Source organism: Cimex lectularius, unplaced genomic scaffold (genome assembly GCF_000648675.2).
Source record: "Cimex lectularius strain Harlan isolate CLEC.00 unplaced genomic scaffold, Clec_2.1 scaffold90, whole genome shotgun sequence".
Lineage (NCBI taxonomy): Eukaryota > Metazoa > Arthropoda > Insecta > Hemiptera > Cimicidae > Cimex > Cimex lectularius.
Genome location: NW_019392684.1, coordinates 14,966 through 39,025, shown reverse-complemented (window position 1 = coordinate 39,025; position 24,060 = coordinate 14,966). Strand labels below are relative to the sequence as shown.

Genomic DNA, 24,060 nt, shown 5'->3' with positions numbered 1-24,060 from the left:
AGCTCGTCAAACAAGCTTTTTTATTAAAACAGTCGTTAGTAGAATCAGTGTTATAATCAGGATTGTAAATTCAGTGTATACAGGTTAAACCACGAGCGGGAGTTAAATGGCAATTAATAAACGATAAACAGACAAAATTACCTTAAAAATAGGGTAAATAATATACTTAATTCAACGAAACTTGTTAAAAAGTAAAAGACCAAAAGCTAAGACCGTTGGCCAAAGACTGGTTCCGTTCCTGCTTGTTCTGGCGGGTTCCAGCTTGCAACCGATTGTGCCGTCCTTTTTGATAATACTCAATACAAACTCATTTTCTCCAGGATATACAAAACAATTTTTAAAAAACCAATAACTGTTTTTGGCATAAAAACTCATTTTTTGGGTGGTTTTTTTAAGTTTGGGTGAAAGAATTTCAGAACAAGAATCTCTCTCAACGATCAAGGTAGTCATGATAATACCGAATTATCATTTCAAATTATTTCTTTTATTCTAATTTCCCCTGTGCTTAAAACAATCATAGAATATAATTAAAAACGGCGGAAAAATAATATAAAGGGTATTTGGATAAAATTCAATTTCAAATTGGACTTACAATATCTCAAATGAATTATGAAAAGCTCAAAGATTAGAAAGTCTCTGGTTGGACGGGTTCTCTCAACTCACTGTAAACGGGAACTTTTTTAAAAATAATAAATATTTTTATTAAACAACAATGCAAAATGCAACTTTCCAATGATAGAAAAAAAACTGGAACAAAAATAAATAACATGCGTAAAATGCGTTTGTTAAATAAAAAAAGTTTCTTGTTTACTTTTATTTTCAATCCTGGTCTTTCGTTTAAATGGTCAATTAATGGAGATATATAACGTTCCCCAACCCTCTGGTAAATGTTTTACATTTTAATATTCAGTATGGAAGCTTTTTCGGTCAGTCTGTGATTTTTTTGCAATCTGTCGCCTTTAAAACGACCAAATTGGACCTGGTCCGCTTAGTCTCTTTTCACTACTACTGATACAGTACAGCCATGAATTGACCGAGAATGACCTCGGTCCCTCAAATCCCTCAGACCTCAGGAAGGAATATCACAATTAACTAGTTTATAATTATATCATAAATCAGATTCAAATGATCTCCCGTTATATGAAGTTTTATAATAGAATTCTTCAACTACTGTAAACTAAAGGTTTTTCACTTTACAGTTTGTCAGTATGTTCCAGACTTCCGTTTTTTCCGACGTTTCTCTCGGCATCCCTCTCGGCGTCCCTCTCAACATTTCTCTCAGCGTCCCTCTAAACTTCAACTTTTCCTTGCCTATTCCTATGGCCTGCAGGGGCCGCCCCGAATGCGATAGCTCTCCACTGACCACCTCTCTTTTCAAATCCTCATTGTCTCCACGGGACTCCCGGACTACGGACTGCAGACTCTACTACGAACTCTACTCCGATTATTTTTGTTTCAATCCGTTCAGGAGGTGGGGAACAGCTACACTTAGGAAATACTGCTATGCTTCCGGGTGACTCGACTGCCCTTGTCCTCTCCAGGTCATCGAGCCATTCCGGAAGAGTCTGGGCATTAGCTAATCCTGGGGTTGACCAATAAGGCCGCTCGTTAGCACAACAGTCAATTTTTCTAGGGCGATTGCCCAGGATCAACCCACATTTCTTAATCGAAAACATCCAGCTGTTATCATTTTGCCAGCTTTGTTTAGCGTTTGGAGTTCTCGAGAAAGACAGGGTCGGCTCCCGAGATTCCAGGCTACTTCCAATTGCCCAATCCTGCACAATACGATTTCCCAACAATTAGCCAAAATATTCTTATGTCTAATCTTAGTATTTACAACAAACTTAATTTCTACAAAGCCCTGTTTAAGATTCCCATTTGGGAATCTCCGCAGAATGTAAGGCACTGGGACAAATATAGAGACACATAGGAAACTGTATATTATAATTTAAGCTGGCTCTATTTGCTAATGACACGGTGTTTATAATTTATAAATACAGTAGTCTCATTATCCATGCTTTCATTATCTGTGCTTTCACTCATCTATGGTTCCCCCCCCCCTAGTTGAGTACTTACCATACATTGATTGAATATTAAAAAAATATTTTTTGCATTGTATAAATTCACTTTTTTCAACATCCGACATGTATTTTTACAATTTAAACAATGTTTATAAATCCCAGGCCCTGAAGATGATCTCAATAAAGATTGAACGGCATGATAAAGAAAATGTTTTTCTAAAACCTACACCACACCAGACGGCATCTCACAATCTCCAAATAATTATTTTCATAAAGTTTATTGATTTTCACCTTCTTCCAATTCATAAATCATTAAACTCAAATATTGTCCTTTAACCACAACATGTTGAAACTGTATTAAAAAGAATATGGATTAAACAATAAAACGATCCGATTTCTCAAGGCATATACTAAACCATCAATAACAATCAATTGTGCAATATGGTTGATCTATAGTGCCCAAAGTTTTTTTTTCCTTGTTTATTATACAAAACAACTGTAACTGCTCTTAAAAATGCTAGAAATTGATAAATCAAATAACGATTCTGTATATAAAGAAATAAGGAAAAAAGAAATAAAACTGAGCAAAATTATTAATATTATAATATTATTTATAGTTGGTTGCAATAACAAAAGATCAATCAATGCAATAGCCATCTTACAGTATCACAAAATAAAACTGTCATGATGTTATTCATCAAATGGAACCATGAATAATTGTAAAACACAAACAATATTTTATATACAAGCTATATGAAAAAAAATCATTGTTTAAATAACACAGTAAAACTAGCTAAACCATTCATAGAAAAATGAGGATGAACTTTGAATTTTAGATGCCTCAGTCTCATTAGAATGTTTGTCAACTTTCATCACCTAAAAAATTACAGATACTGTAAGATACTGTCATAAAAGTATCATAATAATTTTTTTGTGTATTAACTCACCTTTGGCTTATTACTTTGATACAGCCTATTTGTAGGGTTTGTAATTGGCAAAAGCGGAAACCATGTTTTAGCTGAAGATTTACTCATGGCAAGAATGCATGCATCATCAGACATTTTTATCCCTGTACTTTCCTCAGAGTGAAATTTCAAACCAAACATGCCCTAAAGTGGCATAAATTGAATTATAATATTATTAGCAAATAATAATGAGTAGATACCTGAGTCTTCACTATTGCAGCTTTTATATTTGTTCTTATTAATGGAGAAAAGACCTCTAAATCAATTGGGTCTATTGTACTTTCAAGTTTAGATATTTTTGTTTGACAAAGTAAATTTAATTCCTAGAAAAATATGTATTATTATGTAAATTATCATAGCTATAAAATTGTCAAAATTTTCTTCAAAATTATTTTTAATCCATTTTTATTGGTTAAAATGTGGATATACCTTATTTGTTAAAGGAATATACTGAGCTGTAATGTATTTGATGTCAAAGAGGCTCTGAAGGGATTGTGCCTGGCACAATTGTGTTTCTGTGTTATAACAATCCAACAATATTGGAACAACTTTTTGCATAATGTTTTCAGCAATCAACCTAAAATTTTGACAATGGACTCATATTGTGCACATACAAGTTCAAAAAAATTATGAAGCCTTACAGGTCTTTCTGACTGTATCCATCAGAAGTGTTTCAGCTTTTCTCTATCTTGTCTGTAAGAATGACTACTAAAGATAGCAAAAATGCTGAAACCAGGATGTTTGGAAACAATCGACAAAAGATTCACAAACTTACTTTGGCACATGAGCTTTCCCGATCTCTGTCATTACTTGCTGCAAAGCAGACTGTAAAGGAAGGCTGGGAGCAGATGGCACTCTCAGTTTTGATTTCTGCTTGTCACTACCTTCTTCTTCATCTTCAATACAAATCATGTCCCATTGCTGCAAGAGAAAGTGTTATTTAGTGCCTTTCAAAATTTCAATTTTTAGTAAAGACCCTCTTACAGGAATGGAAGTTAAGAGATCCGCATATGTAGCTGGTGTTTTCATAACTTCTGGTATGTACTTGTTGAATCTTAGTAAAGATTTTTTCTCCCATATGCTCCAACAATACAAACTCTCTGAATTAAACATTTTTAGTATTTGCCAAGCATTATCCTAAAAAGAAATTATTATAAGCCAGTTAATATACTAAACCATCATATTAAACTTACTTTATTTTCCCCAAGCATAAGGCACTTTTGAAGCATAGGGCATATTTCCGGAACCGCTTGAAGGAACCTAGCTAGTATCAATACATCGCCTTCATTTATAGAATCCTTGTTAACTATGTCATGAATATGTTTGATCAATCTAAAATAGTTTATTTAAAAAACAATAGTGTCAACTCTTTTAAAATAATTAATTTACTTTTGTATCATGGAAGAACAAATAGCCTGTTGATGGTTTTTTAATTCATTGCTATCAGGATCAAGGATGTCATCAGGTCTGTACAGACCAGAGAGATCTCGATATAAACTATCAAGCTTTTGCTCAAATGCATTACAAATTTCATAAACTTTTGGTGTTATTCCCTTTGATTTCAAGCTGATTCCTGAAATTATATTAACTGGATGGTTAGTTTTCTTTGTATTTTAAGAGTACTATTATAAAATAAACCTTTTGATAGACTCGAATTATTGGTAGACATATCTAAATCATCGGATGTTTCCTTCCAAATAAACCATCTTAAATCTAAATCTGACCTTTTTCTGTCAACAGATTTTCATAAAAAACAAACATTCAACTGAGTAAGAAAAACCTTCAGAACTTGAAACACTTACACATCCTCTTCTGATACTGAAGTTTGAATTTTTTTAATGACATTGCGAAATGTTTCATCGTACTGGATTGATATTAATTCCTTGGCCCTTGATACGATCAAAGGTTTGAAAACTCCATCCCACAGGTCAAATTTGTTCTTGATGTTAAATGTTGTTAACAGCTGTTCCCAATCAGACGCAGAGCAATATGTCTGAAAAATATATAAAAAATGTATGAGTTACATACAATTTCATGAACAGCATAAATATATCATTAGCCGAAATAAGAAGTTTTCCTTTGTGAAATGCTTACTTTATGTTTTACACTTATTTCGTTTAAATTATGCAAGATGTTGATTTTATTGAGAAGCATCTTTCCTTTTATAGAGACGATTTGTTTTATATTGTCCAACCAATCAGCAATAACTCTCTCTAACTTTTCAATCTCTAAATCATTTTTACTAAGTGGCTTTATTCTATAAAAAAAATGGAAATTCTAATGTCATAACTTAATTACATAATTATACCCTTACTTGAAATGAAGGACAACCGGTGGTAAAAATGAAATCTTAATACTCTCTTGCAATAAATTAATAGGATTTTGATTATTTGCTAAAGAATTGTGAAGCTGTTTCCATACAAGCCCTTTCCCTGATTCCCAAGGTTCTGAAAGATAAATTTTATCATAAATTGTGTTATTGTTAAATATAATGTTTTCATACCTAAAATTAATGAATACAGGAGAGATAATGATGTGATAATGGAAAAACAACTATCCAAAATTTGTTTCTTCACATCACCATCACTGACCAACAGAGAATTCAGGGCGTCACTTCTCAAAGAGAGAAATTTTGAAACCAAAGACGTGTCCTGAAGAATAGCAATGGTTGCAAGGCACATACTAGCTTCCTGAAATCAATGCTTTATTAATCAATCCATACGACTATCACTCAACAGCGTTATCACCTGATTGCTTAAATTAATTTTTTTCAAGTCATTTTCTGCCTCTCTTAGAATTGTGTTTGAAAAATGAGACAATACAGACCACTGTTGTTCAACAACTGGCAGCTGGTTTGAGAACTGTTTGAGACTTTTGTCCGCAGTAAAACCTTGAAAATGTAAACATTATTTTATTTGATTTTTACTTTCCCATTCATACAAACATGATTTAGTTCCCAATGTACTTCTACTTTTCCCATACTTAACTTTTTGTTTGTTTATAGAGTAGATGTAGATGTATTAGTCAGGGTGTATTATAATACGCTCTTTAAGAGTTATCGTATCGCCAGTGTTTTTGAGTAGATACTTATAGCATGTTTTTACCTGTTTTAATGTGACGCCCAAGAAGATAAAGCTGTGTAGCTTTGACAAAGTTTTTAACGCCAATTTCAGTCCAAATAAGCTCCGGAAGCTCAACAAGAATAGAAATTTGTGCAGCAATAGAATCCATTAACGAATCACAGCTAGTTCTAAATACATACATTTTTTGTTTCTTTTGATATAAAAATGTGATTTAATATTTACCTTTCCTTTTGGCGATGTTCTGGCTTGTATGTTCGCTGATTTTTTTGAAGATCAACCATTAATGAATTAATTTTCTCGACATCTTTAATAATCCTAAGAGAGAGTTCCTTCATTTCCTTGATCGTGTCAGCAGCTTCTATAAAGTCTCTATATCTCTCCCTTCAAACGGAAAAAAAAAATCAATCTTCAACAGTTTCATGATAGTAATGTTTATGATAAAATGTTTTAAAGACAAGATTCTACCGCACTCTTCATCATGTTCACCTACTGAACTGTGTTATTAAACTGATCTTTTTATAAACTTATACTGTGTTGACGTTCACAAGTTATTTACTGAGTAATATTTTTATTGTATGGTATGCCTATCCCCGCTTGTTTAGTTTTCAGACATGTTTCAGCATATTGCCAATTTTAGACCCAGCACAGTGGCAAATTAGATACTTTCATTAGGTCTAGGCTGATAATAATGAAGAGAATTTAAAAAGAAGAAAATTATCTTCAGTACTGATGATTGAAAATGAAAGCAAAAGGAAATAAAATTTTAAAAAAAATTAAATTAAAATAAGTTACACTTTGCCTTACATGTGAACTAAATTATTTTTCTACAATAAATTGTTTCAGTTTTAGTGATGAAATTATAAACTAATAAAAATTATTAGCCTCTTCTAATGTTTTACGGCATAAGTCAAAGTAACATTGTCTGGGAGGTAGTTAAGAAAAAAGTTTTCCCTCGATTGTGTCATGTCATATACAGGATAAATTAAAAGGAAATGCTCCAACGATTTTAACTCCTACTGATTACAAATTGAGCAATGGGTTTGAGAATCGGTGATGTATTTTTTTTATTTGCATATACAGGTAGTATTTACATTAGTATACAGCCAAGACTTAAGTCAAATGAATATCCAGGGAGCAAAGATGATTTGAATATTTTGCCACTGAAGGTTTAAATTGTAATTTTCCGACACAGACTATTATGTGAAATAATTTCCTCACCAACAGAAAGCAGATTAATAGAAACTGCCCAATTGTATTTTTTTTTAAATACCCCTCTATTTCTTCGAGAGAGAGAGTTCTTTTAAAATGGACAATTTATTACATTTTAAGTTTGACTCAATCTCACAAAATAATTTGGAGTGGATAATTGAATGAAACTACAGAACTTAATAAAAATAGTTAGTTAGAACTTTTTGGTTCCATTTTGAATGTAGAATCTACTGGCAAAATTTGTAACACGAGTAGCCGAACGCCCTGTATATTTGCAAATAAAAATTTCTGTCCTGTTTAATCATTCACAAAATATGCTGAGCCTCCAGGAAGAAATACAATATTTTACTTAAGGCTAATTAAAATAATTGGTTTAAAAAAATACTTTAAAAGATTTTAATGTTCATACTTGAAATTGTGTCAAGATATTTTAATAATCAAATTACCCGACAAGTGTCCTCAACTCTTCCTTCTTCTTTTCAATCTCAATACATATCAGCTTTTGCACCTCGTCAATCTCCTCAACGGAGCTCCCTTCGAATAATTTGTCTGGGTCAATTGTCGAGAGCATTGTTTTTATTAAAAGAAAACTGGTAAAACCAAATTATCAACAGGGAGAAATCACATAGTTAAGTAAATGGAAGTGTTGTTCAAATTTTCCTATGGCCAGAATTTCCAAAGAACAATCACACATAGAATCCATAGATACAACGTGTCAGATACGGTACATTAGAACCAGCACCATAAGGCATAAACATTAAACTCAGTGATACTAGATAAAACTGAAATCGAAACTGTCTAGCTATCCATCGATATTTTCAATACGTAGGTACACAAGGCGTGTTATGTTTGAGAGGTTCTTATCTGGTTCTCCACATCCAATTATTGTCTATTTAAATTTATTTATTAAGATTTTTATTAAAAATATTAATAAAAACGATGCCACGAGATGTTCATAAAAACCTTTAATTTTTTTTAATTTCAAAAGCACTCGTTATATTTCCAAAATGGACTATAAATTAGAAGATAGGTGGAGGCGGTATGAAAAAATAGAATTTTTGGGAGAAGGACAGGTAAAATTATATCAAAATATTTAAGATATTTTATAATCATTTTTTAATATTGTTAATTTTGGTTTTGACTTTACAACCAGTTGATACTGTTGTTTCATTGCTCTTGCCTGGATATAAGTTTTGACTCATTTTCCAGTTTTTGATAAATTTGTTTTTAAAATAATTAATGTTGTTTAAACGCTGTCACCACTCTTGTCAGCATGTGCATGTATGGTGGAACTGAATGCCATATCCCTCATGCTCGGGATCATTGACAGAAAAAGATCCCCAAACAATTAATTAGAAAAATACACAGTTGAAAGGTATCGATGTCAGCGGGGAAAAGGTCTAATTATAACTTGGCTGGAGAAACAGAAAAAGAAATTAGTAGCATTAAATATGAGAAAGACAAAAAAAAAAAAGGCTGGTGATGAGTGAATGTGACCAGTCTTGTTTTGGGGGGTGAATAGATTCGACACTCTCGGAATATTCAGTACCACCAGATATGCACTTTTGGCTATCTGACTAGGGTCCACGGTGTGTTTTTGGTGGCATGTGCCGACTCTTCGTCAGCACATTGAGTGGTGGGTTCCTCTTAGGGTGGGAAACATGATAATATTTATGTTGTTGTATTACATGTGTCTTCTTCTTCTTTTAATAGTAATTTAACAACAAGAAGTAACTAAGAAAGATTTGCTTATTAAAAAAATGTGAGAGAGTCAGTGACAAAGATGCGAAAAATCAGTTTAAAGCAGTGGGCTGGTGATGATCACTAGATGTCTGTCTGCTCATAAATAATAGATACACCTACTACTGAACCCCACTTTTATTTTATACCCACTGTTGTCCTTAGAATTTTCTGATCTTTCATTCACAATTATAGTTATGATGGTAAAAGTAGTTAGATGTTAAGCAAAAGGATCAAACTGTAACTAAAAATTAGAAAAACAGACAAAATTCTAAAAAAAAAAAAAAAAAAAAAAAAGAGTTTCTTATCTTTACTTTTATGCATTATTATTATATGCATTTAGCAGTCATAATTGACCATATTAATTATTTTAATTATACTTTTAATCTAAGTTCTTGGTTGAGATGAAAAGTATAATTAATTTATATATTATAATAACATTTACATTATAAATAATTTAGTAATTAGTTTTAAATTGGATATTATAACACATTTCAGATCAATCCTTTTTAAAAAGATAGTTCCTACTCACAGTAAGATCATCATCCCTAACCATTTCAGATCTGCTAAATATTTGTGATCTAATTTTAGTTATTCGTGTTTTTTAGTTTGCTACTGTCTACAAAGCCAGAGATGTTGAAACAGATATGATCGTTGCTGTCAAAAAAGTAAGTACTTTTCACAAATTTGTAACACTACAAATCATTAAATAAAAACACAGGCCTAACATCGTTTTGCTACATAGTTACATACATTAATTTAATTAAACTGTATGGAATTTACTTTTTATTTTGTTTTTAGATAAAAGTTGGAAGCCAGGCCGAGGCGAGAGATGGAATAAACAGGACTGCTTTAAGGGAAATAAAACTTCTACAAGAAATAAGACATATTAATATCATAGGACTCTTAGGCGTGTTATTTATAAAATTCTAAAATTTATTTAGTAATACTATTGGAAATGTAGCACTAATATAATAAATTTACAAATTTCAGATATTTTTGGCCACAAATCTAATGTATCATTGGTTTTTGACTTTATGGATACTGATCTAGAAGTAATAATCAAGGATACAAGCATAGTCCTTACACCAGCACACATTAAAGCTTACACTCTAATGACACTTTTAGGATTGGAATATTTACATAACAATTGGATCCTTCATAGGGATCTGAAACCTAACAATCTTTTAATAAATGGTGATGGAGTACTTAAAATTGGTGATTTTGGTTTAGCAAAGTTTTACGGTTCTCCCAATCGAATTTACACCCATCAAGTTGTCACTCGATGGTACAGGTGTGTGTTTTCAATATTTGAACATTTTATTTAAAAATTATGCCATTTATTAATGAAGCAATCAAGATCTCCAGAGTTACTCTTCGGCGCAAGAATGTACTCGACTGGTGTTGATATGTGGGCAGTAGGTTGTATTTTTGCAGAACTGCTCTTACGAGTCCCTTTCCTCCCAGGGGAATCTGATTTGGACCAGCTGACGAGAATATTCTTTACACTTGGTACTCCTACGGAACAAACATGGCCAGTGAGTTCTTCAATTTTATTAAATTCCGCTAAATGTTGGACTTTAAACTCTACGTTTCAGGGAGTGACATCTTTACAAGATTATATACAATTTAAAACTTTCCCTGGGACACCTTTAAAGCAGATATTTACAGCTGCGGGAGATGATTTACTAGATGTTATTGAATCACTGCTAGCGATTAATCCAAGGGAAAGAATTAATTGTCCTCAAGCCTTAAAAATGCCATATTTTAGGTAATTTAGAATATTTAGTGACCATGATTGTTGGCCATTTTTTGAAGTAATTTCATCTAGCCATAAAAGAATTCTTAAAATCCACAGTTAATATTTTTTAAACAAGAGGGTTGAATTTTTGCAATTATTTGACCATATTGTATCAAACAAAAAAATGATTTCTACTTAGATTTATTGTATTTTATTTCATTTTGCTTTGTACTGTTCAAAATAAAGTTTTTGTTGCATGATAAAATTGTATTGAAATCCTAGCCTCTATGTAATATGTTGTTGTACTTTTAACATTCATGATTAACTAATTCTGCAATGGCATAAATACATATTACAAACTGATATTAATATTTGCATTATTTTTTACATTATTTATTGCAGTAATAAACCAGCTCCTTCTCCTGGATCTCAACTTCCATTGCCTAGCTCTTTAAGACAACAACAAGCGAAACCAGGCTCAAAAAGGAAACTAATAGAATCTAATCTAGGAGGTTTGTATTGTGATTTATTCATTTAAACTTATTCAGAAATCGTGAGATGCAGTCTATTGTGATGTAGGTTTCAGAAAAACATTTTCTTTATTGAGATCGAAACATTGACATGATAAAGAAAATGTTTTTCTGAAACCTACATCACACCAGACTGCATCTCACGATTTCTGAATAAGTATCGATTAACGGTCACTAATCACCACATATTAATTTAAATTTTTTAATCATTTTATAACTTGTAATATTTACTTTCAGCTATTCAGCCAAAAAAGTTGCAGTTTGATACTAGTACGTAACAATAACATAATAGAGGTGGTATAATTCTTCTAAGAAGAATGAATTAATAATATTAAACAATTTAAGATGTACTAATTTTATAAAAGATGTGTATAAATGTTAAAAAATATTCATAATATTAAATAAATACTTTGATAAATGAATAATTATGTGTTTTTTTTTAATTATTTTTATCAGTTTATGCTTTATTATATAATTACTCAATTAATTATACACAATTTTTTCGAAATGAAAAATTTGTGTCACAAGTGGGATTCGTACCCATGACCTTACCTATGCCACTGCTCTACACTTGAGCAATCATGACTTTGATCGCCCATGCCAAAAACTTCCAATTTTGACTCCACATTTTATTCCAATTGTAAGCAAATCATGCCTTCATATAGAAACACTTTTTATTAACGATTGTACTATGTTAGCGGGACTGTGTACGATACACAGGTGTGATTCTAGATTATACTAACTTTTTCATTTTAATTAATAATATTTTAATAAAATAATTAATATTTAATCATAAAATTTATATAAGTGTCAGTAAATAAACATGAAAAATAATGTATTCATAGACTTTAGCTTGAAACATATAACTCTATACATGTACGTTTTCAACTCAACCTTAGATAAAAAGATAACTAATTGAAATAATTAATATGGTCAATTATGACCGCTAACTATATATGGATTAACATATATACATTGTTGTATAATTTGTATGTATGTATCATATTACATGCTACTACAATTTTTCTTGTTGATTAAAGTTTATCATTGCAAGACATTGTAATAATCAATTTAGCCCGTTATTTTAATTTAAAATGTTTGCTTCCATTTCACTGAATTCCATATTTAACTTAATATTATTTTTAATTAAATATTTTACTTAATATAATTCAAGTAAGTATGCACAAAATACTTTTATTTTTACTTNCGCTGCTCGGTCAGCCTCCTCGTTGCCTTTTATACCACAGTGACCTGGGACCCACAAAAAACTAACTGCTGTACTCGTACTATTTTTTATAGCAAGTAGAATCTCTTGGATTCTTGGATTTATGGAAAATTTTTTCTTTTAAGCTATTTTTTTACTTTACATATTGTTTACTACTTTAGTAATTTTTCCTTTTTCTCACTTTTCCTTTTATATTGTTATATTTTATTTTTGTATGTTTAAACATTTTTGTAAATTGGATTAATTCCGTAAAATATATTATTATAATTGTTTGAAGACTTTCTTTACTGACTGTAGATTTTTTTGGGAAGAGGCTATTTTTGAATTTCCCTCTGATTCCAATCTTATTTAATTCGTTGTATAAAGCAAATATTTACATGATTTATGAATACATATATTATATAAAAAATATTTTCTATAGGCAATATTTAAATTATAAATTGGAAATCTAGATGTACAAGTAATAAATATAAAATGTATGTCGTGTATTTGTTGGAGTGTTTAAACGGCTGGAAAACAAAAAAAATACACAACAACATACATTATATTACAGACAATTAAACTAGCTAAAAATTTAAAAAAAGTTTTTAATATATATTTATACATTTCGATAACCTTGTTATCGATATTGCTGATATTATAAAGAAATGTATCGAAAGTTATCAGAATTCAGAAGTGTAAGAACACCTCCTGTTATCGGTTATTGCGGTAGTTTTTGCTGTTTAATTTTAACTAAATTTCATTTCACTATTTAATCACTTTGCCTTACTGTTAAACTCCTATTGTTATATAAAGCTATTGTTATGATTTTTCAAAATAAATTATTTTCTGTGCTAAGGAATTCTGTCAGGTGTCAACATATTTATAAGACTTCATACTGCCCTTCCAGTGAGTTAGCTGAGAGGCTATGCAACAATTTAATTTACAACGAAAATGGTAATTTTCAAGCCAAATTTATTATTGAAATTATCTGTATCTATGTTTGCACACTGTTGGCCCTAGGTTTCATTTTATGTTAACATTTTAAGGAACCGGTTGAAAATGTATCTATAAATGTTTTTGTGAACATAAAAACATAAAAGAAAGCAATGACAGTAATCAAATAATAATAAGTGATAATATACAAGCAAGTTGTTTTGTAGGGAAATGTATATATTTTTTTTATAGCCAGATTAAAATGTCAGGGTCTGCGATGTAGCTGAAATTATAGTTTGAAGGTGCCTGATAATCGTGGTGTGCCTATAGGTAGACACTAAGCAAATCTCGGTCAATGAATATATTGAGCCAAATGTTGGTCGCCAGCACATTGGCCATCCTTGGCTCATCCTCATCAAACCAAGGAGTTGGGGCCAAGGGATTCAGCCATGTGCCACAGTAAACCCTGATGTTACTGCTAGAGGTCGGAACTCAACCAAGGCTAGCAAATTACAATCAACAAAGCGGTTGGTTGGCTTTCGCTAGCTGAGCTTTCTTTAGTGTATATACACTAGCTGGCACGATTTGCTTCAATCAGGATGGTCAAATGATCATGATTATTGTTGTTTGAATAGATGTGATAATTTATAAATGACTGTAGTTTAATAAATTAATTTTCCAGGAATTGTTGTTTTTAATAAGCCATATGGAGTAAGTTTTGCTCTGAGTGACCCACCAGATCGTAAAACAAGCGAGCCTAATGAGGTGTCTTTGAAAACTATGCTTCCTCATATTAAAAAAATTCTAGGCTACCCAACTCTATTGAGTGCTAAAGTTCCAGAAAAGTGAGTCAATTTTTTATTTTGTTTCTCTTTTTTTTTTTAATGAGGGTATTTCAACTAGGATGTTATATAAACCATTGGGCTTTCAATGTTTTTTTAAAGAAAAGCACATTTATAAGTATATCCAGCAGCCCTGAATTTGAACTCGGGATCTTTTCCTTGATGAGCGGTGTGTCAAAGCCTTAACCACTTTGGCCACCTCCACCCTTTGGATCAATCTTTTTAAAACAATCGTGAGGGGAAAATGTGTTTATTATATACAGGGTGATACATTATATGCTCCACCCACTTTTTTTATGAAGGCAAATTAAAAAATCAATAAAATAAAATGCAAGTATATCATGGTTTCTGATGTACTTTATTTTGGCTAATATGATGGATTTATTATCTGAATATTGCAGAATACACCAACCAATTTTATTTTTCAAAGGGGACCTCTATTACTTTTTTCCAAATTTTTGATACCACTCCTGAATACATAAAAAAAGATTTTTTTTTAAAATCTTACATGCCTTTCAAAATTTATTCCCAAGTTTGTGTGACAAGTAAATTGCTCCTCTATAATTCCACATCTTAAACATGTTTCAATGTCTCAGTTTTATGTAAATAATAAAAACATATTTTAAAAAAATTCTCAATTAATATTTCTAAATGAATTATTTCTTAAACAACCTTGTTGACAAGGACTGTCGTTGGTTTTAAGCCAAGAGATACTTATTTAATTTTTATCTACCTTTTATTACAAAACTACCAACAACACATTTATCAACAGCTTCTTTTACCATAATTTGTTGTCTATTTTTTTCTTATTTGATTAATAATTCATTTTTGTTAGTAATGTAGAAATAATTTTTTAAAATGTTTTTGTTTTTTACACAAATTTGAGATTGAAACATTTGTATGAAAGTGTTGATTATAGGGGAATAACTTATTTTTCACACAAAATTGAGAATAAATTTTGAAAAACATGTCTGATATATAAAATTCTTTTTGTGTGCTTTCAGGATTCTACACTTATCAAAAATCTGGGGGGAAAAGTAATAGGGTCCCATTTGAAAAACAAGTTGGTTGGTGAATTCAGTAATAGTTAGGGAAAAAATCAATTTGTAGTAGCCGAAATAAAGTATATCATGAAATATATGTATTTTATTTTATTAATGTCTTTATTTAAAAGTAAATAAATAAATTTAAAAAAAGTAAAAATGAAAAAAATGAGCACATAACGTCGATCGTCCTGACTTTTTGTAAATGATGGTTCTATTCACATTTCTTCTCACCCTTGGACCCGAAAAGCTACTGGATTCATTTTAAAATCTATCAGTAAAACCATCTTTTATAAAAAGTGAATCTTGTCAGTTATCTTGCATATTCAGTTAATTATACTTGATTTTTCTAAATGAAAAATTTGTGTCACTGGGTGATTCGAACCCGCAATTTTGGATAAGTACTCCAATGCTTGTGCTTTTGTATGAAGCCGCGATTTGATCATGATTGGAATAAATGGGAAATCAAAATGAGAAATTTATCATTAGCATGGGTAATCTCTCAGGTGATGAGAGCCGCAATATTTATCGAAAGATCTTGTTTTGTTGTTCTCCTAAGATTACCTGCCTGTAACATAAATTTTTCGTTTCAAAAAATCATTTATAATTAATTGCATCTATAAAATAAAAACAAAAATGATAATAAAAAATAAAAATTGGTATATAGTGTTCATTGTTTTATTTTTAAGACAGATATACTTCTGGAGTGGCTATTTTCTGCACTGATGAAAACACTGTTCTCAAAGTTAAAACTGCGTTAACGAAAATGAGGTCACTTGCCACCCCACAGGATAACTACATTGCAGTAGTAGTCGGTTCGCCTACATCTTATCAAGGAGAATTTAAAGGAGGCATTACATTAAAGCAAAGCCTTGTTAATAAGAAACAAAAAAAGGTAAACTGCCAATTTTACTAAACATCCTGCTAGTATTGGTAATTATTATTATTTTTTTAAGGGTATGTTGGTAACGACTTATAGTAAAAAGTCAGCGAAAAGGGGTGATGTGTCAAGTGTTATAATCCATTACCATACAATTAACTCAAGTGATCATGCGAGTCTTGTTTCTGTTTCGACCACGAGAAACCGATGGTACTGTGTTCGGACATTCTTATCGACTAATCTGTTATGTCCTGTTCTCGGCGACAATATATTCGGCTCGAGAGTAAAAACCGTCTTAGGTTCTCCTGTACTCGTGGATATATTAAGCCAGACTACGCTTAGCCCCCAGGTACTAAGATGTACAGGCATAGTTTTTTAGAAATGAAGATTATTAATTTTCTTGTTTTTGCAGAAGCTGCCTCAAGAAATTAAGAAAAGACTTGACATTGTAGACAGGAAAGATTTGATGGTCCCGCTGCATCTCCATTTAAACAAAACTTTAATTCATAACTTTAATAATAAAGAGTTGATAGAATTTAATGCCGATCCTCCAGATACGTTCAAATGGACTTGTGAACGTTTGGAATTAAATTTAGTTTAAGACAAGATTTCATGTGTATAATTTTTATTTATTGTATATAAAAAAATTTTTTTTTTTTACAGTACATATCCTAATGTTTTCATTAACCCCTTTGTGTATTATGTTGACATATGTCAGAAAAATCAACAATGCCAAATTTGTAATAAAGCTGGATTTTTCAGACTGTGTTCAATGATTATCAACTAAATAAAAAAAGAAAAATATATTTAAAATACAAAAAAGCTGCACTTAACCAATGACAGGCAATTAGGCTTTTTATACTTCAATAAAAGTGGTTGTAATTAAAATACTAAATAAAGCAAGAGTTCATTTATAATTTGTTTGGAATAATATTTATTTGTTTAAAATAAATTATATACAAATTTTAAATATTTACAACTGGTACTCTTTATATTTAACTGTATAATCTTACAGTACCATCTGCACCGCTTGTGAATACCCAAGGCTGGTAAGGATGGAAAACAACATCAAAAATAGAGAAATCGTTAACTTGTTTGTGACAGCTAAATCGTTTTAAAGGCACAATTAGAGCATTTTGCAAAAGATCATTGTACACCATTCCATGAGAAATAATTAAGCTTTGATCATCAGAAGTCGAAGCGAAGAGCGGATATCTTTTGTGAAATGCGACACTCCTCACTGCCTGGCTATGAAGCGATAGAGTCTTGTAAGGTTTAGTCGATAGATCTAAGTCAAACCACAAAACCTTTCTGTCGTACGTTCCTACAAGTAGATTATCACCGCCTGGATGAATTGCCATGTGAGAAATCCATTTTGAATTGGTTATTAATTTTTTCATCATTTCTTGATTGACCAAATCGTAGACACGGACGTTCCGCTGTGTCGCAACAAAGAACAAAGGCTTTGTCGGATGGAAAAGAGCAGCTTGGACAAGACCTCTTGTCTTTGAAAACGGAAGCTGAGATCTTCTTTTAGATAGTTGGTGAATCAAAACAGATCGATTTTCACCTTCAGGCATTAACGTGAAGAAATAATCACCACGTCCGTGCCAAGAAACTTGTTTGATTTCTTTAAAATGATTTAGTATTATTCTAACGGTGGAATCGTACAATTCACTATTTTCAACATGTTCCCATTGGACTGCAGCCTTGATTCTGTCAGACATTACTTTATCTTCAGCCGGTAGTTCTGAGAGGAGAGTATCAGTTTTGGATATAACAAGAGAATCACCAAGCTTTGTGTTAATAATAAATAATTTTCGATCAGATGCAACTGCTATAAGGCTCAATGCTTGATTCGGGCACCAAGCAACACTTCGCGCAATTCCACCTAGCTCAACAGTCCTAAGGTTACGCCCAGTGCTAACTTCCCACAATCTCAGTGTACCGTCATCAGAAGCAGATGCTAAAAACTGACCACTTGGATCAACAGTAATCGACCTCACCATGTCCGTATGTCCTGTATACACGATGACCATCGTAGTAGGGAACGGTTGAAGATCCATTGGATTTGGAAGCTGTGGCACTAAATCTTCCGGTTCTATAGTCAATTTCATCTTGATAGCCCTAGGGCACATGTAAAGGTCAAGACAACGAAGGAACCTTTCCCGTATGAAACGTTTGTAAGCAGGCACTTCCCTCAACGAATTATACTTCTGTGGTACAAAATGAAGTTTTTTATTTCCTAAAGATTTCTTCTCCCTTTCCCATTTCTTCATTTCCGCTTTATTAAACAGATATTCTTCAGGAGGGTTGTACGATTCGGAATGATCTGGAAGAGGTCTCTTGGGAGCCGGGATATGGTTCTGAATCCTCCTCATCTCTTCAGCGGCATCATCACTCTGCCAAAGTAAATAGAACTGCGGTCCTTTCTCTTCCAAAGCTTTCTGTTTGGCCTTCATCGCTCTTCTAGTTTTCATCCAACCCATTTTCAAAGCGTACACATACTTAGATACCCTCTTCATTTCGACCTTGCTCGGCACAAAAGACCTTTTGTGCTCGGGAAATTTCCTCAAAGGCATTTGCATAACTTCAGAACTGAACCACTCCACCCAGGGAGCGTATTCATCGAACGATTCATCCGGAATCTTCTGGCTTTCTAATCTTTTAATCAAATTTATATCTTTATCGCTTAATATTACATCTTGACCGGTCTGAGGGTCTTTAACTGTCCTCCAGAAATTTGGATCTTCCATTTTCTTTAAGAAATAATCCAACTGGTCTCCATGCTGGGGTTTTAATATCTTCTTACCACCCCAGTCATAACCGACATGTGGGTAATCATCGTACCAATTCATTGGGATGTTGCCTACGGTGTTTCTAAGATCCTCTTCATCAGATGTGTCTCCACTTTCATATTCATCTTTTGTCACAGTCGGAGGATCAACGGGTTCCGCATGTTTTTCTGGTGTCTCTTTATTACCATTGACGGATTTGTCTAAACTATTTTCCGTTTTATCCTCATCTTCATCGCTCTCCCATTCCAACTCATCGCTCCCGACGGTCGCATCCGACTCGCCTCCTTCATCATCCTCGCCACCTTCGTCTTCATCATCTTCGCTCTCCGGTTCGCCAGCCCCGTCTTCATCATCTTCGTCGGAACTGTCACCGCCTATTTCACCCACCTCATCGTCAGAGCTGTCCTCATCAGTTTTAATTTCACCATCGGGCTTCAATAGTTCATAATCGTCAAACGCTTTTTCTTCCTCTTGCCCCAACACTTCCGACTTGCTAGGCAATTTGCGTTTTACCATGATTAAAACATAAAATGCTAAAAAAAAAAAAAATTATAGTTTATGGGCGACACGTGATAGTTTAAAGCTTTAAACTCAAAGTGTAACCTTTTGAAGATCAAACTGTTATTCTCGACAGGTGAAATCGATTAAGGGAATCGACCTAGCCCTAATACTTGCCAAACAAGTCCCTTATTTATTTCTTTTTTGGTACAAATAGGGCTTAAGCCCCCTTACATGTACATATTTTAAAAATAAATTTAGCTTTATAAACGTAGTAAAATAATAATAATAGCAATAATAATAATTTGTTGGATTCGTGAGGAACAGTCAAGAATAGTGCTAGGAACACGAATCCACCAAATTATTAAACAACCTGTCTCTAAAAAAAAAAAGCAATAACAATACTAATAACAAAACATAAAAATATACAAAACAATATAGACAATAATATATTCATTAAATTAAATAATATATAAAATATTAATTATTTATAATTGAATGACGAAATCACATTAGGAAAGAAAAAAAAGGTAAAAGGAAACAGCCTGAAAAAAAGGAAGATGGAAAGAAAGGAATAATTCATGTCGTATTTGATGACAAACAACGAATTTCAAAAAAAGTATGAATTGGGCTCAAAATTAAACCTGGATGTACTCTTGTATGTTTTTATTGTTTAGATACAATAGATTGACTACATGTACCCATGTTAGCCATTCACCATATTCAGTGGTCGGTCTATGACTTAATTTGAGAAAATTTTTTTTCGACAGATTCTTTTTTTATACATATATACTATCATAAGAACACAAACAGGGTATTAAAAAATAATTAATTTTAATCAAATCTTTTATTATTTACAATGACTGTTAATACATAAATTGCTCCTGAGCTTGTGACAAATAAGGTGAAAAATAACACCAAGTTATAATGATTTGTATCACCAACTGGAATATCTATTTCAAGATATTCTAAATTCTATGGGGAAAAAAATATTATTTTTAAATCTATCGGTAAAAATATCAAAAATAAATATAAAACTGGTTTCAAACTTACAATGTGGTAATTCATGGGCTGAAACGAGCACGTTTGTTGAACTTCAGAAGAGCAAGGAAGTTCCACAAAATTATTAGATCTACAGAAAGTTGGAGATAGCAAGCAGGTCATGAATACAGATGGAGGGCCGATCACAGCCTTTTTAAAGCCTCCGTTTGGTTGGGCCTCATGATAACGGAAATGAAAAGGAAGATTGACCGAGGAGGTCAGAATGTTAAAAGTTCGGGTAAGATTTGTATACAACTTGACATTTTGAGGCTCTGACTCATCTTCAGGTTTTTCAATATTATCTGTTGCGTTGACTAATGCAGAAATCTGTAAAATTAAGGAATATAATAAAATAAATAAATAATGGGTGAAGCAACATAAAAGTATAGCAGATTATAGTGGATGACCATTGTAATTAACAAATATGGAAGATTGTGAAATTCCTTCATTTTGTCTGCAAAGTGATGAACCTGTTATTTTACCCTTACTGATTTCTCTGCCTATACTCACTGAGTTGGTCCGTCAGATGCAGTTTCGGCATTTACTACCATTTTCGGTTCGTCTGTAAGTTGAAAATTATGTTAGAGTGTATCAGTCCAAGACTGAAGAAGGCAAACATGTCCAACAGACAAACCCAGCGAGGATGGCAAGCCAAGATGATCAGTAAGGATCAAATTACAAATATGGAATAAAATAAATATTATTTTTTATGATGGTTTAATTTAGAAAAATGTAAAAAGAAGAATATTGCCTCTTTGTCATTATTTCCTTTTATAGAATCTGATCATCAGAAACAACAGATTTGACAAGCTTTTGTCAACCTTGCCATCGAATCTTTCCTCACATTTTATGTTAGAAATATATATATATATATATATATATATATAAATTTATCCAACTTTATATCGCATATATTTCAAACATATATCGATATATTCCAAACCTATATCGCAAGCGTGTAGTGAGCCTAACCTCCTGCAAATAAATAACTGTCTCAAATAATAAATAGTAGAACTTATAAAAAAGAGAGAGTAAGGCAAAATTAAAATGTAACTGACAGAAAACTTTGAGATTCAAACCTGCGTCAAAGGAAGAGCACAAGTATTAATGAAAAATTAGTTTTCAATATTTTAATTTTACTGCACAATTAACTTGTTTATAACAAACAAATTTCTCTAGAATTCCTATCGAAGTGTTTTGAAAATTGATAATTTTCAATTTTGTATGTTCATACTTATTATTGGTGTTTTCAATTAGTAATGAACTTCGGTTGGTCATTTCAAATCTTTTGGTAGGCAAACCAGTGAAGCCCAACATGATCGAAAAGGACCAAACTTCACTTATTGGGAACATCTTTAAAAATGGTATTGTAAATTATAAATAACTGTGTTTTTTCATCTTTGTTCAATTTGGTGTAAATAGTTAATATTACTGACAGAAACACTGTTAAACCTGCCAAACATTTATGCATAGAGCACTGATGGAACTAACTGGTTGAAATGAGGGCTAGCTGTCCATTTTCTTGAACAAGTCCAATTGTATTTAACTATGTGCAGTCATGTAAATTAAATAGAATTTCAAAGGTCAGACATTGAAAAAGCTTATCAGACAGTCAGAAGAATGAAACCAGCTTTAGAGTTAATTGCCTCAATGGAAAAAATTAAAACGTGTACTGCACCAGATAATAAAGCATACTGTAGACTATTTGCGAGGAATGTTTACCAAGCATCACCCATGATAAATATTTCTTTATTTACGGAAAATATTTCCATTTACACAGTAAGTATACATTACAAACTTCATAATAGAGGCATTTACAAATATAACAAATACATCATAAATAGTATAACCAGACCTGAATATGTACATGATTTCCTTCAGTGGTTTAGAATTGACAATAATTCTTTTTTTTATAACAGTTTTGTGACTGGTAAAATATATCTAGTTGGTCGTTTACACACTTTATTGTTTTATAAGCATTTTTCTTACAATTGTTTTTATGGTATGCTATTTAAAACAACTTTGTTTATCTATTTCTATAGGCAGGTACATGAAATTTTATCTCTTCTAGTAGAGAGGGGCATTTAATTATATTGTTAATTATTTTGAAAAGTATTAGAGCATCAATCATTGATCTTCTAGATTCTAGAGAATTTATACCTAATTCGGATCTCAGTTGAATGGTTTGGCCATCTGGTTCAAGACATATTTGTAGTTTGACTCCACAGAATCTTAAAAATTTGTTTTGCACTTTTTCTAAAGTATATACATGATTACTGCAATAGGGTGACCAAACAGGTGGGTGAGTTGGTCCCTCTAAGTGGGACCTGACCAAAGTGAAATATAGGTTTTTAATGACATTATTTACATTAGTTGCATTAAGCTTAACGAAACCTAGCATTTTTAGGCATTTGTTTTTTATATATTCTATATGTTCAATGAATGTTTACTTAGAATCAAAAATTACCCCAAGGTCCTTTATGGAGTCTAGTGAAGAAAGTTAATATCACAGATCTTATAATCACAGTTTAGAGGGCATCAATGGAAGCGTATTAAGTTACATTTTATAACAAGATAACTATTACTGTGGTAAAAGGAAACACCTCGAATTTCAGGCTTTGAAGCATTTTCTTCTATCAGCAGAAGAAATCAGAAATTAGACACTTTTTGCATCGTGCCTATTATCAATGTTAGTATAAACTTATGTACATATATTTCAGGGTTTTTTTTTTTAATAAGAAAAATACAATGCACAGTAACATAAGTAAAGGATGCAGGAAAATAATTTGTACATTCATACATCAAACTGGTATGCACCTTTGCACGATGTTGAAACAAATGAGAGAAAAATTAGGAGCCTAAAAAAGATAATATATAAAATATCAGTTGTTTTTCTATGATTCACAGCATTCTCAACTAGGAGGGTATGCAGATGAGTAAAAGCGTGAATAACGAAAGGACGAATAATGATAGCAATTATAACAAAAGTCTACTTTGATCACTGTCAGTCATAGATTTGCAAAATTGGTCTCAGAATATATAAAACAAACATTAGCAATAATAAATCCTGTTACAACTAAAGTGTATACCTTTCCAAAACGTTCAAGATCTTCAATTTGGTTAATATTGACAAATAGACCTTTCGGTATTTGCTCTTCTATACAAAGTCGACATTCCTCCCAAACACCGTTGGTTATTAATTCAAACGAATATGACAAATCCCTATAATTTAAGAAAAATAATTATAAAACACATATTCACAATGTACTGGTTATTAATCTCTGCCTGCCTGTGAAAACCGAGCTTGTTAATATTCCTTGACACAGTCAAAACAAAATTACACTCTTCAATTTCAGAAGATGTCCCAAAGAAAAAAAAGGAAGCTAATACACAAATGTTAAGTTTTGGATTCAACATGATTTATACCATGTAACATTTTTTACATTGAGTGCATTTCTAAAATTAAGAGTACAATCAACTGAGGCAAAATCATAACAAAACCGAGGTTACAGAAAACTACCCTTTTATC

General features: G+C 31.8%; 5 protein-coding genes across 6 annotated transcripts; 2 read left to right on the top strand and 3 right to left on the bottom strand.

Annotated features, from left to right (window-relative positions):
• Positions 1 to 2,606: 2,606 nt before the first annotated feature.
• On the bottom strand, positions 2,607 to 8,038 carry LOC106666542 (conserved oligomeric Golgi complex subunit 1). 2 transcript variants are annotated; one of them, XM_014393816.2, is made up of 17 exons: positions 7,725 to 8,038; positions 6,292 to 6,450; positions 6,091 to 6,236; positions 5,734 to 5,876; positions 5,490 to 5,676; positions 5,301 to 5,433; positions 5,081 to 5,243; positions 4,789 to 4,979; positions 4,625 to 4,716; positions 4,376 to 4,559; positions 4,180 to 4,318; positions 3,971 to 4,123; positions 3,762 to 3,907; positions 3,416 to 3,563; positions 3,187 to 3,309; positions 2,969 to 3,130; positions 2,607 to 2,897 (listed from the first exon to the last, which is right to left on the bottom strand). In XM_014393816.2, exons 1-17 carry the CDS (start codon positions 7,847 to 7,849, stop codon positions 2,811 to 2,813), a joined length of 2,481 nt encoding a protein of 826 aa, XP_014249302.1. In that variant the 5' UTR covers positions 7,850 to 8,038; the 3' UTR covers positions 2,607 to 2,810. The 2 variants fall into 2 exon arrangements, with proteins under 2 accessions (XP_014249302.1, XP_014249303.1); XM_014393817.2 differs by having other exon boundaries at positions 6,091 to 6,230.
• An 87-nt stretch (positions 8,039 to 8,125) lies between these two features.
• LOC106666543 (cyclin-dependent kinase 7) lies at positions 8,126 to 11,708 on the top strand. Its single transcript, XM_014393819.2, has 8 exons — positions 8,126 to 8,351; positions 9,627 to 9,686; positions 9,820 to 9,928; positions 10,012 to 10,312; positions 10,379 to 10,556; positions 10,617 to 10,789; positions 11,162 to 11,271; positions 11,527 to 11,708. The coding sequence occupies exons 1-8, from the start codon at positions 8,286 to 8,288 to the stop codon at positions 11,565 to 11,567; spliced, it is 1,038 nt and encodes a 345-aa protein (XP_014249305.1). The 5' UTR covers positions 8,126 to 8,285; the 3' UTR covers positions 11,568 to 11,708.
• A 1,474-nt stretch (positions 11,709 to 13,182) lies between these two features.
• On the top strand, positions 13,183 to 16,962 carry LOC106666541 (mitochondrial RNA pseudouridine synthase rpusd4-like). Its single transcript, XM_014393815.2, has 5 exons — positions 13,183 to 13,450; positions 14,112 to 14,274; positions 16,008 to 16,209; positions 16,271 to 16,543; positions 16,607 to 16,962. Exons 1-5 carry the CDS (start codon positions 13,318 to 13,320, stop codon positions 16,793 to 16,795), a joined length of 960 nt encoding a protein of 319 aa, XP_014249301.1. The 5' UTR covers positions 13,183 to 13,317; the 3' UTR covers positions 16,796 to 16,962.
• A 142-nt stretch (positions 16,963 to 17,104) lies between these two features.
• Positions 17,105 to 19,607, bottom strand: LOC106666539 (ribosome biogenesis protein BOP1 homolog). The gene has a single exon (XM_014393814.2). It carries the CDS (start codon positions 19,506 to 19,508, stop codon positions 17,190 to 17,192), a length of 2,319 nt encoding a protein of 772 aa, XP_014249300.1. The 5' UTR covers positions 19,509 to 19,607; the 3' UTR covers positions 17,105 to 17,189.
• Positions 19,608 to 20,322: 715 nt separating this feature from the next.
• On the bottom strand, positions 20,323 to 24,052 carry LOC106666487 (phosphatidylinositol-glycan biosynthesis class X protein-like). The gene is made up of 4 exons (XM_014393720.2): positions 23,821 to 24,052; positions 23,621 to 23,753; positions 20,544 to 20,858; positions 20,323 to 20,465 (listed from the first exon to the last, which is right to left on the bottom strand). The coding sequence occupies exons 1-4, from the start codon at positions 23,946 to 23,948 to the stop codon at positions 20,325 to 20,327; spliced, it is 717 nt and encodes a 238-aa protein (XP_014249206.1). The 5' UTR covers positions 23,949 to 24,052; the 3' UTR covers positions 20,323 to 20,324.
• Positions 24,053 to 24,060: the final 8 nt, after the last annotated feature.

Excerpts from the sequence above, each read along its gene's own strand:
- LOC106666543 (XM_014393819.2), top strand. The coding sequence starts at position 8,286 with ATGGACTATAAATTAGAAGATAGGTGGAGGCGGTATGAAAAAATAGAA. Across the intron at positions 9,687-9,819 it reads TGATCGTTGCTGTCAAAAAA|ATAAAAGTTGGAAGCCAGGC; the intron begins GTAAGTACTTTT and ends TTTTGTTTTTAG. Across the intron at positions 10,313-10,378 it reads GTTGTCACTCGATGGTACAG|ATCTCCAGAGTTACTCTTCG; the intron begins GTGTGTGTTTTC and ends GAAGCAATCAAG.
- LOC106666539 (XM_014393814.2), bottom strand. The coding sequence starts at position 19,508 with ATGGTAAAACGCAAATTGCCTAGCAAGTCGGAAGTGTTGGGGCAAGAG.
- LOC106666542 (XM_014393816.2), bottom strand. The coding sequence starts at position 7,849 with ATGCTCTCGACAATTGACCCAGACAAATTATTCGAAGGGAGCTCCGTT. Across the intron at positions 4,560-4,624 it reads TAATTCGAGTCTATCAAAAG|GAATCAGCTTGAAATCAAAG; the intron begins GTTTATTTTATA and ends ATATAATTTCAG. Across the intron at positions 3,564-3,761 it reads GGGAAAGCTCATGTGCCAAA|GTTGATTGCTGAAAACATTA; the intron begins GTAAGTTTGTGA and ends TCAAAATTTTAG.
- LOC106666541 (XM_014393815.2), top strand. The coding sequence starts at position 13,318 with ATGATTTTTCAAAATAAATTATTTTCTGTGCTAAGGAATTCTGTCAGG. Across the intron at positions 13,451-14,111 it reads TTTAATTTACAACGAAAATG|GAATTGTTGTTTTTAATAAG; the intron begins GTAATTTTCAAG and ends TTAATTTTCCAG. Across the intron at positions 16,544-16,606 it reads AGACTACGCTTAGCCCCCAG|AAGCTGCCTCAAGAAATTAA; the intron begins GTACTAAGATGT and ends TTGTTTTTGCAG.
- LOC106666487 (XM_014393720.2), bottom strand. The coding sequence starts at position 23,948 with ATGTTGAATCCAAAACTTAACATTTGTGTATTAGCTTCCTTTTTTTTC. Across the intron at positions 23,754-23,820 it reads AACAAGCTCGGTTTTCACAG|GGATTTGTCATATTCGTTTG; the intron begins GCAGGCAGAGAT and ends CTTAAATTATAG. Across the intron at positions 20,859-23,620 it reads ATCTTGAACGTTTTGGAAAG|ATTTCTGCATTAGTCAACGC; the intron begins GTATACACTTTA and ends TTAATTTTACAG.